Source organism: Apus apus, chromosome 2, assembly GCF_020740795.1.
Source record: "Apus apus isolate bApuApu2 chromosome 2, bApuApu2.pri.cur, whole genome shotgun sequence".
NCBI classification, from domain to species: domain Eukaryota; kingdom Metazoa; phylum Chordata; class Aves; order Apodiformes; family Apodidae; genus Apus; species Apus apus.
In genome coordinates this window covers 1,334,848-1,351,811 of record NC_067283.1, presented here as the reverse complement: position 1 = coordinate 1,351,811, position 16,964 = coordinate 1,334,848, and the positions used below count along the sequence as shown (strand labels likewise).

The window sequence follows — 16,964 nt, the reverse complement described above, 5'->3', positions numbered from 1 at the left end:
TTTCTGTACACTTCTATTTACCTACCTCGGGGTGACAGGCTCTGAAACAGCTACTCATTGCATCTCGAGTATAGGGAAGATAAACACTGGCTTAACATTTCAAAGTTTGCTTACAAGAGTTGATATGAAGCAATGCCAAAAGCTTTGTCAGAACCAAGACATAACAGAGTCTCCTGTTCCTCCCTGATCCCATTATCTTGTCAAAACTAAAAGTCTATTAGTTTGAAGCAATTTGTTCTTGACAGATCCATAGTGGGTTGTGTTTTTTTTTTTCCTCCTAGTAATACTTACAGATGCTTATGAATGCATCATTAAGTCACTCCAATATCTTCCCCAAACCTGAAATTGGGCAGCCTTCCCTGATCCTTCTTTTTCCCTCTGTATGAAGATCAGTTTTTTCTCTGCTTCCTCCAGTCAATGGAGATTTCCCTCAAATCTAATTTTATCTAATCCAATCCATTGAGGTATTCTTCACCTAACTCTCTCCTCACTCTCATCTACTCTTCCTGATCAAATCTGTAGTTCTGAAGTATCTAATCAGAAGAATACTGGGGGTTTATGGAAATAAAATACCAAGAAGCCTTAGAACATCTCAGTCTCTTAGAGTCTCACTTCAGTGGAGTAATAATCTTATCACAACTGCTTATTTCCTTATTTTTTTTACATATTCACAGGTTCTCCTCTAGCATTTCACTTTTTTAGGAGGTGTGGGAAGACACCATGTAAGTGGTTATTAACTTTTCAACTCCAGTATTCCCATTTCTATCCTAAAGTGCTTGCATAAGCCAATTGCTTTCAATTTTGTACTTCTGTTCCCATTCTGAGTATCTCTAGAGACAACCTAATTCCCACACTCAACAGTTTCAAATAAAGGAGAAGAAAGTATTTCAGCTGGAGAAACAAACTTTCCAGTGTCTCTCAGAACTTTTTATTCATTACATTCAAGCTGCCTCAAATGATAGCTGACTCCAGAGATTTGCAGACCTGTAAAAGAAGCCAAAAAACAAGGTGGCAGATTTTGCACTGGACTCATGATGGATTTTTGCTCCCAGTTCCACATCCAGATGATTTAATGAAATGAAAGTGCAACAGTAGATTTATAGTACATTGGTATTTCAGGGTCCTGGCAGTCAGCTTACTGTGTATCGTGGGGATAGGCAGAAAGAAACTTCCAACACTACATGATTTTTCTATTGCACAAGATCCAATCTGCTAGAGTTCTCCCCAGCTTCACAATTTTGACCTGAGGTACAGGAAATTCACGTGTCTAACTGTAGGTCTTGCTTTCTTGCTTGCTGTGAATGTCCTCCCGAGTTCACCATGCAGGCTTGGAGAAGTCAGCTCTTATTATCCCAGCCTTATATATATATATATATATGTACATATATATACACATATATATATATATATGCATATAGATAATAAAATTCTTTTCTTTTCTCCTCCCAGACCATTTCTGAAAACTCTGAAGTTTTCTGCTGCTTTTTCTCCAGGCACTTTCCTGTTTGCCTGGGTGTTATTCCACTATTTTTACTGAAGAGCAGACACTTCACTCTGATTGGCAATCAAAGAGCCTTGGGTTCAGCTCCCATATCTCACTTAGCTAATGGAAGCTTGTGAGATGCTTCAGGCAGTTGTGGTGGCTGCCCCAGGGTTGGCTGGATGAGATGGGAAGCTGCAGTGATATCATGGTACTTCCCCCCAATCCCAATGGCCAAGCTCATGTCAGATAATGAAGAGGAACCAACATGCACACAGCAGGACTTGGAGCACTCAGGAATCATCTATGGGAAGCCCAGAGCTCCCAGGTGCCCCTTGAGAGGTGCTCAGTCTGGTGCCACTTCCAGGTTACTGTGCTGGAAAAAGACCACCTACTGGGTTTGAACCAGAAACCATCCTCCAAAGACTGACCTGCTGTGGTTCATGTGAAGAGGGGCTCCCACCTCTTGTTCCTGATTCCACACTGTCCCTCCAACCCATCCTAGATCTCACCTGCTGGAACATCTTTCTTCAACACCATGTTCCTGAAAACAGCTGCCTTTTCTGAGAGCTGCTGGACAGGTCATGAAGAAGGGGAGAGGATGCAGTGAAAAGCAGCAGCAGAGGGAGAGTAAATGTTCAGCATTATGTCTGAAAGCATCACTGCTAGAAGGCACCTCCCTCTCTGCAACACTGTGGCTCTTCCCAGTGACATGGTATCTCTTCCTTACAAATTACAGGTCCCATTTATAAGGTGAGACAGGAGAAATTAAAAATGCCAGTCCTAGTGATTGCTTCTGGGACATAAACAACCATTTATCAATGAGGGACAGGTTGTTTTTTTTTCAGCAGCAATGTCATATTCTGGTCATTACACTTGGCCTAAAGGACTGGTGCTTCTTCACCAGCTGACTTCATTCACTTTTAGACCTAGCTCCCAAGAAAGCTGAACAAATGAAGAGCAGGGGGAACAGGGCAGAAATCAGGACTGCTGTGTTCTCACAGGTTTTAGTGTCTTGTTCATGCATTTTATGTATTTATGCTTTAATTTATTTATCTACACTCCTTTAAACATTTAAATATTTAAATATTTTGTACATTTATGAGCATAACATAGTTTATATGTTTATTTTTGTATTTAAAATTCCCGTTTTATCTATAATACATATAAAATAAATATTAAATATAGGAGAGAACAAATTCCAGATCTTCCTTAGTATGTAGGGTTCAGGTTCACCCTTCCTCATTTTAGAGGTGGAAGATCATTTAATATAACTTCAGTGTCTTGTGTCAGTTGGTTCAACATAGCTGAACTATGCTTAGTTACACCTGACTTGCCTTGTACACCAGATTTGTTGACAGATAAAATAAGCAGATACAACAAGAAGATACAACATCCCACTTCCTTGAGCAAATCACACCCTTTTCTCAAAAGCTACAAACTTTCTCTCCCTTCTAGACTGAACCTACTTTTACCCCCCAGAGAAGGAAATTTGAATTGATTCTTTTTTCTTGCCTAGTGTTGACCAAATAAAGGCCATTTCCTTGCACACCCACATTTTTCAGAACAGTCTTTATCTGACTGTTGTCCTCTGATGCCTGGGAGAAGCCAGGCTGCCAAGCACTGGCTATTGGGGTTTCTCCTCACCAAGTCCACCTCCAGCACAACAGCAAGCCCTCTTCTTCATGACCCTCATGAGCTCCAGCTGAGAGAACTGTTAATCTTTCTCATCTTCTTTTGACACTGTCATTTTCCATGTTTTCTTCATTTTTATTAAGGAGGAGAACAGGAGGCATGGTGAAGTTTGCAGCTGCTTTTAACAAAGATGCATGAGAACCATCATTCATTGCGTTGGGCTTGCAGGAGAAAGCAGTCATTTTGCACCATTAGCTGAGAAAATAGAACCAGAGTTAGTTATTTTCTGATGAAAAAAATAAAGTAAAATGCACAGAGTGATGATCTAACCACAAACATTTGGAGCAGAAGGCTCAGGACCACGGCCACATTCAAGGAAGGGCAGGAAGTCTCTGTCCCTGAATATATCTTCTCTTGTTTACTGCTTCAGAGAAAGTGCCATCCTAGGCTCTTGAAAACAGCTCTTCTGATAAATGTGAGGCTCCTGGAAAAGGGGATTTCTCTTATGAGATGATATGAAATGAGTGGGAAAAAAAAACCCCAAAGATTTTCAACCCACAAGCACTGTGCTCAGCCTGGTGTTCTGAACATCTCCTTTCAGGCTCCTCTGCTCAATATTTGGATGTTTTTCCAATTGCATCTATGACAAAAGAGCATGTTCATGTAAAGTTCTGCCTTAATTATAACCTTGGGTTATCCCTCTTGTGCCAGACCCTGGAGACAAAGCTCCTGCAGCTTTTGGAAGACTTCCCATGGCAGGTAAAACTGATTTCCCATTAGTAGTTGGATGCATGAATGACAGAGAGTGGGGGGACTTCTTCAGGTCTGGTGGGAATAAGGTGCAACCCAGGCAAGTGAGAAGGCCTTTTATGGATGAGAGGTGGGATATGGGACACTCACAAGCAGCCTCATGGAAGCAGTTTCTGTTGCACAAGAGTCCACTGGTATTTGCTGTTTCATTGAATTATAGAATCATAAAAAACTAAGGACTAGAATCTGACAAAGCAGAAACTGTGTTCAGGGAGGGACACCAGCCAAAACAGCCCCTTCCTTTCCTCACCCTGGAGACAAAAGCACAAAGCGAGCTCCTGATCTGGGACATGGTGATCCCAAGGAGCTGCACGGGTTGCCTAACTGGAGCATCCCACCCAAGCCAGATTTGAGGGTCTTTCTCTGAAGACAATGGTGGCATTGGGAGGTTGGACATGTGTGAACCTGGTCCAGACAACACTCAGAGCAACTTCCAGCAGCTCTTGGTGAACTGTGCAGATGGAGAATACAAAGGATTTAGTGGTTTCTGATCCCTTCCCACTCCTCAGCTTTGACTCCTACCAAGCCCTACCTAAAAGGCAAAGTCAGTCCTAAATCAAAGGGAAAATGGGACCCTTCTTTGCCCTGCTTGGATCACTAGGAAAACAACAGCAGCAAAATAAGCCAAAAGAAAATCACACACACAAAGAAGAGCTGGTCATTAAAACTTGCCCAGGTTTTACTATGTGAATTAAAACGATGTTTATAAATCTGTCCTGAGTAGCTGGTGGCATTTCTGCCATGCTTTAGTTTCTTACTTCTATTTAAAATCGAATAGTTGAATAAGTGCTAACAAATCACAATGGAAGAAGGATATTATCTCTGCTTCTGCAAGACCAGCTTGAATTTTCCTGGGTTTCTTCTAGTGTGTAAGTGCTGGTATTTTTATTTGATTGCTGCACCTCAGGATGCTTTCTTTCAGAACTTACATTACAGGACAGTAGGAAAATAGCTCATAATCATGTCTTGCTTAAAATAATTGGATACTTCATTGAATCTGCAGTGATTGACAATGAAAAATATGGGCTTTTTTTGTTGTTGTTTTTCCCTTCAATTTTGCCCGATGCAGGCTGGAAGCTTCAATCAGAGGTGACTTTTTTAAAGCCATCCACTTCAATAAAGGAGACTTTGTAAGGACTGAAAGGCCAGGCAAGCCCTTTCTCTGTGCATGAAAGAAAAGTCATAGGGAAGGTCAAGAGCTGGAAACAAAAGCCGTGCGAGTTGAACACCAAAACGCAACGAAACCTTTTTTAGCAGCAAGACAAACATGTGCAGCAGCACATTTTCAGGCACTCAAGCTTCTGAATCTCTTTTTTCCCTCATTTTCAATTAGAGGCTTTTCACACACTTCAAAAAGGGAGTCAGTGCTGTGCTCATCAGGGGCAACATTCAGGCTTTGACAGCAGAGGCAAGCACCATAAAGGGGCTCTGTGACTCTCAGGACACCTTGCAAGATCATCTCCAGGCTTTGTGGGAGCAACATAATGCTGAGATTCCCTGTCCCAACGGGCAGGACCCAGATTCAGACTGGTCCTGCCAAAACACAGGGAGAGGGAAGAAAGGGACGACTCCTGAGACCACATATTTCATATTGCCAGGTTATTCTACCCCTCCAAGCCGTGACGTTCCAGGTGAGCAGCCTGTGTGGTGTCACACAGGGGCTGGGGCAGACCCAGAGGGGCTGGTTGCACATGGGCTGCTTTAAAAGTCTCGAATGGTTTTTCTTCCCATTAACTCATCTAATCCCCGTTGAATCCATGCCAACAAAATCCTGTGCCAGGGGTTTCACAGCTTCACCACCTGCTTCTGAAGAGCCATCTCTTTTCATTTTGCTTTGCAGTTGCCCTGAAAACTTGGGTCCTGTGTTTCCATTCTCTTTATAAGGAGAGATGTCAAATCACCATTACCCACTGTCCCTCTTCAGGATTTTCACAGATCTAGCTCCTACCCATCTCCCTCCTCTTCTTCAGTACCCTCTTTTCTAGGTTGAAAAGTCCAAGTCTACAGGAAGTTTATGCTGCCAAACCAGGATTCAACCCAATAACCTAAAAGTTATCTAGGGCTTGCAGTCACTGACATTTTTGATCAGAGTTTTCCTGGGCAAGGGCTGCAGTCTTGTTCAGGGCAAAGGTTGGGGGTCTTCCTGGACTGTCTGGGGAACAGAATGAAAGATTTCATTCAACGCACCAAGCACAGGCATCCCAGCAAGCTGTGGTTTTCTGTTGTCTCTGGTGTGCAGCAGCAAGCTTGAATAACCTTACAAAGAGACCTTGTTCCCCCCCCCCCCCAGCCTTGCTGCCAGCTCTGCAGGTTTCAGGCCATCACCTCTGCTTATCAGAGCTGAAATGGACTGTGAACCTTGGGGAAAGCTCCCCCAAGGCTGCTCATGAGAGTCCCTCACATGTTTCCCACACACTGGGCAAAAGAGGCTCACCTGAGAGGAACAGAGCTTTATGAGGGCAAGACACTATGTGCTGCTTTATGGTCCCAGGAACAGGTTACAAGCTCAGCATTTGTAAAAAAAAAAATAAAAAAAAATATATATATCCCTTATTGTTCACCTGCCTGACTCAGCAGGGACCTTCTTATTGTTAGTGATAAGGTGATTTCAGCTTCTTTTATCCCACTCTTTGCACACTGGCTCTGAGCTCCTTACACCCACTGCTGCGGAGTCTGTGACTTAGTATTTTTTTTTAAAAAAAAGAGCATTACATACAAAGAACACCCTGCCCAGCAGCAACCCGACACAATCACAGTTTTGAGGGTCCCTGCAGCTGCAGCATGCTGTGGCTTTGATGCTGCTAGAGCAGGAGAAGCTGCCCCATCCCACAGCAGGCAGGCAGCTCAGCTTCAGGCTCCTGAAGAAGTTTCAGGAGCGAGTCAGCCCCCCCTTACAGCCAAACTCCTCCAGCTGTTGTAACTCCACCAGGGTCCCTCAAAGCTGCCTCGACCCGTGTCAGCAAAACATCTGGCCCACTGATTTCCGTGCTTGACTCCGTGGTGCAGCTGGCAGCTGGGAAAGGGCTCATTTGGAAGGCAGCGTGGCCGGGATCAACATCTCTTAAGCGATAATCTGCTAATCAGAGCTTCTCCTGTTGAAGGAATGCTCCCATCTCCTGGCTCCCTGCTGGCAGTTTTCTTCTGCAAAGCTTGCCAAATTGTTTCGGCTCCTGGCACTTCCAGAGGGGTTTTTCTTGCTCACCTCTGAACTGGAGTTTGCGTGTGGTTTGGACTGTGGGCTGGATGGCCACACGAAAAAAAGGACAATTTGATCCAAGCCCAGAGACATCCAGCCTGTCGTGCACGTGGCAGGGGAAGGGGGTGGGGGAAGTAGAATTTTTAAAAAGAGTAAAAAAAGACCTCAGAATAATAGAATCACTGAACGGTTTGGGTTGGAAGACATCTTAAAGATCATTTAGTTCCAGCCCCTCTCCCATGGGCAGGGACACCTCCCAGCAGCCCAGGCTGCTCCAAGCCCCATCCAACCTGCCCTTCAACACTGCCAGGGATGGGGCAGCCACAGCTTCCCTGGGCAACCTGGGCCAGGCTCTCCCCACCCTCACAGCCCAGAATTTCTCCCTCACATCTCAGCTCCAGCTCCCTCTGCCAGCTGGAAACCCTTCCCCCTGCTCCCATCCCTCCCTGCCCTTGTCCCAAGCCCCTCCCCAGCTTTCCTGGAGCCCCTTCAGGCCCTGGAAGGTGCTCTCAGGTCTCCCTGGAGCCTTCTCTTCTCCAGGCTGAACACCCCAGCTCTCCCAGCCTGGCTCCAGAGCAGAGCTGCTCCAGCCCTCCCAGCATCTCCGTGGCCTCCTCTGGACTCATTCAAACAGCTCCATGTCCTTCTTGTGTTACCCTCCTTCTGTTGCTCTCCTGAGGCCTAACCTGAGCTGATGCCATAAGCCTGGATAGAGCTACTTTTAAAATGTATTTTTAGGTGACTCCTATATTTAAAAACTGGACCAAGATTATTTCCTTTTTTGTTTGTTTGTTTGCTTACATGGGTTTCCTATCACACAGAGGCAGGGGAGCAGGATTTAGTAGGAATCAAAATAAAACAGAAATTTCTGAAAACAAAAATATTGGTCTAGAAAGTGTTTAACAGTTTAGACTCTCGTTTCCAGTTCTTCATAAAGAGTCATTGGTTGATCACTCAGGTTGTGTAAGAAAAAACAGTGTCTTCCTGGTCTCACCTGCAGGGCAGTCCTGTTCCTCGAGTGCTAAATGCTGATGGAGAAAGTCAGAGCAAGGACCAGCAAACAAACAGCAGCTTAGGTAAAAGGGGGCTGGTTTCCCAGCACTGCAGGAAATTAACCAATGGTTGATGCTTTGTTTCAAGGAAAGGACACAAAGAATATAATCTACCATCCCTGGAAGCCTTGACATCACTATGGGTTGGTTTTCTGGAGAAGATCTTCCAGGGAAACTCCACATGGAATGCTCTGAGTAGTGGTAACTCTCTGGATGGCTGTTGGTGGAGCAGTAGGAAGGAGTGGGACAGAGACTTAGGTCTAACAGCCTACCCATCTGATATTCATCCTGATCCCTTTCTGCTAGACAAAAAAAAAAACAAACAAAAATCATAAAAAAGCCCCCAAACTTGTCTCGCTTCATCCCACTGCCTCACCCCCACTGGTGGTACCGATGGGCAGGTGCATGCCTGCTCTGCAGAGAGGAAAGTACTAGATAGAAAAACAAGCCCCTTTTCCAGTTCAGCAAGTTGGGCCTGTGTTTGGTGTGGAAACTACTGAGTGAGAACATCTAAGGCATTTTTTATGCATCGTGACACCTCTTAGATGTCCCTGTTGTTGAGTCTGTCTCCATAAACTCATCTCTGACAGCTTCCTCTATTCCACCTCTTTTCTCACCCCTCCTTTCTGATGATATGAAAAGCTGCTGTCCCTATGCAAGATGACTTCAACTGAGCCCTTTATTAGTAGGCTGAATGTTTGGCTTTGCCCTTCCTTTCCCACAAACAGATCTTCAGGCAAGACCGAGGGAGGCATAAGGAGGTCTGGGGTAGGACAGTGTCATCCAGGTTCACAGAGATGTTTGATGGCAAGGATGTGGAGGTCCTGACCTCCACTGGCAATACCAGTACGGGTGGTTCTTCGTGGTGATACTGTGCCACAGCTAAACTGAGGCCCCAAGAGCTAAACTCCATGCTTTGACCTAGTTTTTCCCCTTGGATTTTGTCCATAAGACTCAGAGCAGATGTTTCACTCAAGACCCAACAAAGAAGCCATCACATACCACATCCACAGTCATCTCAGCCAGGAGTCATGACTTCAGCCTTATGCAAACAGTATCAGGCTTCCTCTTTACTCTTTCTCTTCTCTGCTCACATTAAAAGAAAGTGGTGACATCAAAACTCTCTTCCTTGTACCACCTACAAAACATACAGCCAACATGGCCTCAAATCCATGACGGCCATTTGGCCCGATGCACAAACCTAACTTACCCAAAGCTCCTTTTTGTATATTTTGGCCTTGACTTTATACACAAGGCATGAGAAAACAGGGCAGGAAAGGCCATCTCACTCTCTGTGACACTTGGTCACTGGACCAACCTCTTACACAATGAGGGACTTTTGCAGCGGGGCTGCCAGGGCCATCCGTGTCAGACCTTTCCCTCCCCGATTGATGGCTTTGGCTGATGTAAGCCAGGAGGTTTCACTGAACCCGAGTGACCCAGGAGAGAAAGGACAGAAGGTTTTTTATCCAGGATGGGATTTCAGCTCCTGCAGAAGGGAAACGCTCACCCAGCTGGGAAGCAAACAACCCAGGGAGAGGAGAGGTTTATGATTTGGCTGGGTAAAGGTTAGTTACAACAGAGACCCTGATCAAAATAGCCAGAATTTCTGGGCAAAACTTCAGCCAGTTTAAATTCATTATGATTTTATATTCTTTTTTTCTGGTTTACATCAGTAGAAGGATAGAAACATTTGGAGAGGTTTGTTGTAAGATGTTGGAGAAACTTATTTCAACCCAGGCCATCCCCAAGGGTCTCCTTAAAATAGCACCATTACAAAGGCTTCTTTTAGTGCTGCATTCCTTCTGGTTCATTATACACTTTCATGGATACAAACTGAAAGCAAAACAAAACAAAACTGAGACATTCAATTTACCCTTGTCTTGATAGGAATATAAGCCTGGGACAGATCTGCTAAGGAGAATGGAGTCCTCCAGTGGGAAGAATCCCAAGCAGGGACCTCACACGCTCACATGCATCATCCCAAAAAAAAAGCAGGCATGTGGACATGCAGAATCGTTCATCTCACCCTCAAAAGTGTGTACAGAAAGAAAGAATCCTCTTGCAATCAGGGCAGAGAGGTTACACAGCATTTGGGGATGATGGGAGATGACAACAGCATTTTTCTGGAGCACCTGCTCAGAAACAAACTAGAGCAGTAGAGCTGCTTCTTGCATAAATCACAATTTCCAAGGATGGTGAGGCCTAAAACTGCAGGGTCTGGTTGTCTCACCCCATGAGTCAAGACAGGGAACATTTTTATGTGGTGAAAGAACTGGACAAGTTGTTCTGTGGCCACGTAGAAGGTGAAGATATTCACATGTTCACCTCTGGTACTGGGAGTCCCTGGACATGATTCACTGTGACTTCAGAAGACATCTGTATCAACCATCCACCCAGTCCCACTCCTGAGCTCCTGCTTTCCTGCTCTGCCCGGAGGAGACAGAAGAAGGTGATGAGAAGAGCAGGGTGGTATCTGAGGAGAGCTCTCCTGTGGATCTGAGCTCATCCACAGCACTGGCAAAAATCTACAGGAGTGAGGTTGAATTGTGAACTGAACTTCAGATGAACGCTTATGGCTGGGGCTGAGAGAAGGATGGGGTTGTGGGGCAGCACCTTTTCGGTCCTCCCTTGTGTCTTGCATTGAGTGGTTTGGGAGGAGGGTTAGAGCTACGACTTGGGGAAACCCACCTTAGAACTGACCTGCAGTGCATGTGATGCTCATCCCTTTGGAAAAGAGCTAAAGCCTTCACACCTCCCACCCTCCAGACTGCCATACCTGGCAGGAGGCTGACTTTGGACCCAGGGAATCCTGAGGTGTGAGATTATTTTGCTTGTGGATAAAGGGGATGCAGGAAAACATCCTTCGTAGCTTTGGTGGCCACCAGATTGAGACACGGCCACTCAGGTGTCTGTGCTGTGCTCTTTGGACAAGCTTTAAACTAGGGCTTGAGGGAGGGAACAATTTCCTTCTTGCATAGCTTCAGCAGCTCAGGGGTATCTGCCTTTCATAAATTAACTATTCTGGGGAGAAATACCAGCCCAGAAGCATCCCCAGTCCAGTCCCACACCCCAAAAGTCACCAAAGCCTGGATGTGGCCATCCTCTAAACCATATCAGATCCTGGTTTACTTACACCTCCTGGTAGTGACAGGAGATGGGGGCATTTTAACAGAGGAGACTTTCCCTGCTTCTCCCTTCTTTCCTAGGATAGGGGAAAAAAACTCAACAAAAAAAAAGCAGCCAGGGAGCTGTGATGAGGCTCCTGAAACTTTGCAGTGATTTTTATTTCCCTCCTTCTCAGAAAGACTATAGAGCCCTGAGCACATATTTGCTCAGTCCACCCCACGCTTAAACACACACAGATGCTCAGCCCCCCCGGGGACAGGGGCTGTGTCCCCCCCAGCCCCCTTCGGTTGAGGGGAGTGGGCCAGACCCCAGAAACAAAGCCCAGCAGAGGTGGAAATACCTGCCTAGGGATTCCGCGAGGAACCCCTCACAAAACAATCCCCCCTTCCCTCCTTTTGGAGCCCCTCTCCCCGATAAAGACGTATTTTAATACCAGCTGCGAGAGCTTGAAAAACGGATTGGGGAGGAGGAATGGGGGGGGGGGGGGGGTAAGGCTTCACTGCTTTTAAACCCCCCCCCACCCTTAGCACCCCCCTTACCCATCTCCTCCCTCCCCACCTCCCCCCTCCCCTCTGGCGGCACGCGCCGCCTGCGAGGCGGGGGGGGGGGGGGGGAAGGGGGTGGGACAGGGGGGTGGGATGGGGTGGGACAGGGGGGTGGGAAGGATACAGGACTGACCCCGGGTTTCCCAGCCCCTCGGTCACAGGCCGGTTACAACCAACCAATGGGGTCCCGGCAGGGGTGGGGGGGGTGGGGGGGGGCTTTTATACCTGCACCTCTCCCCCCGCAGCTGGGGAGATCCGCTGAGGCCGGGAGGGAGAGGCAGAGGCTTTGGAAGGGAGGAGGAGGAGGAAAAGATTGCATCAAGAGCAGAACTCTTTTTTTTTTTTTCCCTCCCTCTCTCTCTCTCTTACAGGAAGCCTTACTCTACCTTAGCCTTGGAAAGAGCCCCTTTTCATAAAATTAGCTGAAGGCACCTATTCACAGCCATGGGGCTGTGAAAAAAAAAAAAAAAAAAGGCAACAAACCGACTGTAGAGGGCTTTTTTTTCACCCCCCCCCCCCCCTCTCTTCTTCTTCTTTTTTTTTTCCCCTTCGCTCCAAAAAACTAAAACAGAAACGCACACAGCTCCCCTCTGCGAAAACTTGATGGTTTTACCGTCTGCTCCCTGATAGATCTAGAGAGGAGGGTGACTTCTTTTTTACCTCCTTTTCCCTTCCTTGCCCCCGTTCGGCTCCTCCTGAGGACCCCGCCGCTTCTGCAAGGCGAAACAAAAATAAGAATGACAAGGGGAAAAAAAAAAAAGGGGGGGGGGGGGGGAAAGCAACAGCACGGTTTGATTTCTAAAGTTCTCCCAGGGAATCAGCCCTGAGCGCAGAGCCTGCTCGCCCGCCTGTTGCATCCTTGTCAGGATTTCTAGCCCCCTCCCCTCCTCACTTCTCCTCCCACGTCGAAATAGTGATGAGGGGATGGTTGGTGGAGCCTCCTTGGGGCTCTTGAATAAACCTCCACCAGCTTGGGGCGGGAGGAGGGGGTGGGTTATTGGAATTTTATTCTTTTATACGTTGGTGTGTGTGTTTTTTTTTTCCTGGTAGTTTTATGAACGAAACTAACCCGGCCGAGCTGGGAGTAACATCCCTGCCTTGAAACTCCTGAAAGCTGGTGGAATCCAGGAGGAGAAGGATGAGGGGCTGTAAGGGGGGGGAAGCAAGGATGCGATGATGGGCTCCGGGAGGCTGTGGCGGCTCCTCCCGGGGGGCTCAGCCCGGACCCCTCCGGGACGTCCCGAGCGAGCCCCGGGAGGCTAAAAACTCCTTCCCCGGCTTTCAGGAGGCTCCTTCTGGACACGGGACTGAGGAGTCTGTGCTCATGAGGGTGAGCGAGTGGAAAAAAAAAAGAAATAAATATATATATATATATATAAATAATTAAACAAAACCAAACCCGAAGATTTCCGACCGTTTCGCGGAGTGAGCAGCGCGTGTGCCGCGGGGAACGGGGTGATAAACCAACCAAAAAAAAAGGGCAAAAATCTGAAATGAACTGCTCGAAGGGGGTGGGCAGGGCGGGGGGAGCGATCCCGCGGCCCCACGCTCTCCTGCCGGGCTCAATCGGCTTTTGGAAACTGCAGATCCTCTGAGCCGGAGAGGGCGAGAGGAGCAAAAATCCCGGTGGGTGAAGGACCCGCTCGGCGACCTGGAGGGCAGGAGGACCCAGCCCCTGGCCGAGCTGCCGCCGAGCCGGGACACACCAGCAACAGCAGCAACAACAACAAACCGACCCAAAAAAACCAACCCCCCCCCCCCAAATCCCCCCCGAGCCCCGCTGTTGGCGAAAAGGTAACCGAGAAGTGAAAATGTTTCCAAGTTTTCGCTTTTTTTAACTCTCGACTTCGGGGTTTGTTGGCAGGACCACAAGAGAAGCCGGGAGGGGGGGGGGGGGAAGAGCCGTGTTTGGGGGGTCTTTTAACACCCCCCCAAAAAAAGCAACAACAAACAAATAATAAAAAAAACAACCAAAACCAACCCCTTTGAAACCTAAAAGATAAAATTACTGGATCTAAAAATAAAGCAGTGGTTAAAAGCCTCCCCCACCCTCTCCGATCTCCCACCCCTTCCACCCCTCTCTCGCCTTCTCCCTCCCTCCCTCCCTCCCTCCCTCTCTCTCTCTCTCTCTCTCCCTCTTTCTGTGTGTTTGCGTTTGACAAAGAAATTATTTGAACTTCCCACTGCCTCATAAAAAGGAAACAGAAGAGCAGTTTTTGACATATGGATGTGATTTTTTCTGCTCCGAGACAGATGCACACGGAAAACAACCAGCACCAGGGGCTGCGGCTCTGAAGGGAGCGGAGCGGCTTCGCTTCACATGGGCTCCTCGGCGGCGTTTCGGGAGCTGCCCACATCTCCAGCCATGAGAAAGCGAAGCAAAGGACCGGGCTTTCTTGTCATGTGCCTTTCTGGCTAAAAAAAAAAAAAACAAACAGAACAACCCGCAAAAAAACAACCAACAACTGTGGAAACAAACAAACAATCAAACAAGCACAAATTCTGGAGGGGGTGGGGGTGGGGGGGGGAGGGAGGGAAGGAGAAGGAGAAATCATCTGCAAGCGGAGCGCTTGGAAGACCTCTCGTCCTCCTACTTCCCTGAGCGAGCTTGGATGCTGGAAGAAGCCTCTTGGATATGGGATCATATCTGGTTTATCACAGCCTGGGTTTGATCCTCTGCTGCTCCGTGTTGAGCTCAGTCTACGCTCTGGTGAGTCCCTCCAGCTTTTTCCCTTCGCATTCCTGAACGATCTGCACGGCTGTTTCCTTGATGAGTAATTTACTGTATCAAGGATTTAGGAGGCAGAGTGCTGAGGTTTTGGGGTTGCTGGTCTCTTTTTGCTGTTGGTTTTTGTTCCTTTTTCTTTTTTTCAGCCCAGTGGCTTTTATTTCACTGGCAGACAGTGTGTGCAGTTGGTCTCCAGAGTTGCTTGCACCAGATGAAATTAAAATGTCTGTGCTTCCCAAAGAGTTTGAATCACTTTGAAACCCCTGAGGACAGGAAGGCGTGAAGCTTGACAGGGGTTTGGGGACAGCATTTGGGGGCGAATTTAAAAGACACCTGTGGGTAAAAGACAACTTTTACTCTTCTTTCTGTTGTTCCTTTCTCTTTCTTTCTTTCTTTCTTTTTTAATGCAACCCCTCCCTTCCCAAGAAGACAAATTCAGTTTTAATTCAATCTTCTTAATCTGCAAATCTGCCCAATCTCAGTGAAACACTACCTTCCTCTTTGGGCTTCAGTTTGGAGAGGACCTCATAGTACAGGCTTTGCAGACAGTTTACAGTCAGGAGCATGAAAGTAGTATTAACCCTTTGCTCCCTGGCACTGTTTTCACCCATTCCTGCACACACTGAGTGGGAATATCTTTCCAGCAGTAGCAAAAAGGGCTAAAGCCTGTCGAAACTGCCTTGGCGGTGGTGATGTGGAATGGGCTAAGATCTACAGACCCCAAGCAGTCTCCAAAGCCCTTCTGCAGAAGTGAAGGGAGATGTCATGCAGAATTGGCCACCAGATGTTAAATGACTGAAGGACATGCTGCTTTGATAGCTAGTTTTCTCCATCCCTAGTATCAACACCACTGATGGCCATTTCTCAGAGCCTTCTGACACAAAAAGGACCGTGACCACCACCTAAAGCAGTGGCCGCTTTCCATGAGGGATGCAGACGTGTTTGGAGGGCAGCACACTCCCCCTGACCCTGGCTCCAGCCAGGTCCTCCCTGATCCTCCAGGAATCATCATCCCTGGGGTTTGTAGGGACTACTTGGGACCTTGCACAGGACCGGTTGTGGGGGGCATTTCCTCCACACATTCAACGTCGTGCTAGAGAGAAACGTCCCATCAATAAATGGCAGGGAACAGCCCCTCGGAAAACAATCCTTGGTGCACTCCATCCCTGTCTTGGTCTAACTCTAGGCACGAATAAACCTTTCAAAATCCAAAGTAACCTGGGGAAGCTGAGGGGACCCTCTGTAGATCTGTTGAGGTTTTAGTCATGCTTTAGGTTTCTCCCCAATTCCAGGGTTGGAGGCTCATCTCCATGACCGCACCTGACTTTGGGTCCGTACCCCGACAGGGTAGGTCCTGTAGCACCTGCTACCCCCCAGCTCCACAACCCTTCTGCAGCTGAAGTCAGCGACAAAACTCCTGCTAGATCTGGTGTCTCTCTTGGTACCAGTGAAAATCAGGTTCTTGAAGCAGCTAGATTGCATTTCAACCAACTTCAGGACCCAGAAAAGACGGGCGAGGGCTGCAGAGAGCATCTACGATCCCATTCCCAGTTTGCTCCCCTTTTCCAGTACATCCTGGTACCTCCAAAAAGCGCAGAGGACCAGATAGTGAACCAAGTGTCAGCTGCCTCCTGTTCCCACTGGGTATTTTATCTTTTATACCCCCATCAAAACAGACACTTCCAGATGACAAGTGATCTGCTCAGCAGTGCAGGAAGGTGACAGCGGCTCAGGGTGAGCTGGAACTGGGTGTAATTCAGGAATAACTTTTCCAGACTCACAGAGGAATAAGAAAGCAGGGAAATCTGCTGGGAAGGGTTAGGTGAAGCATGCAAAAGGGTATTTGCTCTGCTGTACTGGTTTAGGGTCCTGCCACTACAAATCCCATTTGATTAAATTATGCCCGGACAGCAGTGCCTATTTCAGACACTTCCCTTGCTTTTCAAACCCACTTCTGACAGCAGAAGGAGTTGCCAGAAGGTTTGAAATGTTGTCTTGACAATTCAGGGGCTGCAGAGATGTTGTGTGTCCCTTCTGGCATATAGCAGAATAAGAAGGTCAGCCTCATATCATCCCACTCTACAGCAAGTTGTGAGGCAGAGAACTTACAGGGTGCTTAGAGCCTGTTTTGTTGGGGTTGTGTTTTTTTGCTGTTGTTGTTTCTTTCCCAAAACAACTTGATTTTCAGTTGAACTTAAAACCACTGTATAGTATTGACTGCATGTTTCAGCACAGTGTGTCTGATTTGCTACACTGTAAGAAGGGTCACGTATATGTTTGATATTTGGCTAGAAGGTCTGAGTGTGGTTTATGTGCTGCCATCAATAGAAGTCACCAAGTCCCTCTCCCTTAGGAGCAACAAGCAAAAATCAATGAGGGCAGCAGCAGA

General features: G+C 47.2%; 1 protein-coding gene across 1 annotated transcript in view; it reads left to right on the top strand.

Annotated features, from left to right (window-relative positions):
- Positions 1-14,397: 14,397 nt before the first annotated feature.
- The window catches only part of PTH1R (parathyroid hormone 1 receptor), a 119,844-nt gene continuing 117,277 nt past the window's right edge, over positions 14,398-16,964 (top strand). Inside the window, exon 1 of the mRNA XM_051609964.1 lies at positions 14,398-14,557. Coding sequence (XP_051465924.1) covers positions 14,483-14,557 — 75 coding nt within the window. The 5' untranslated portion in view covers positions 14,398-14,482. The remainder of the gene's footprint in view (positions 14,558-16,964) is intronic.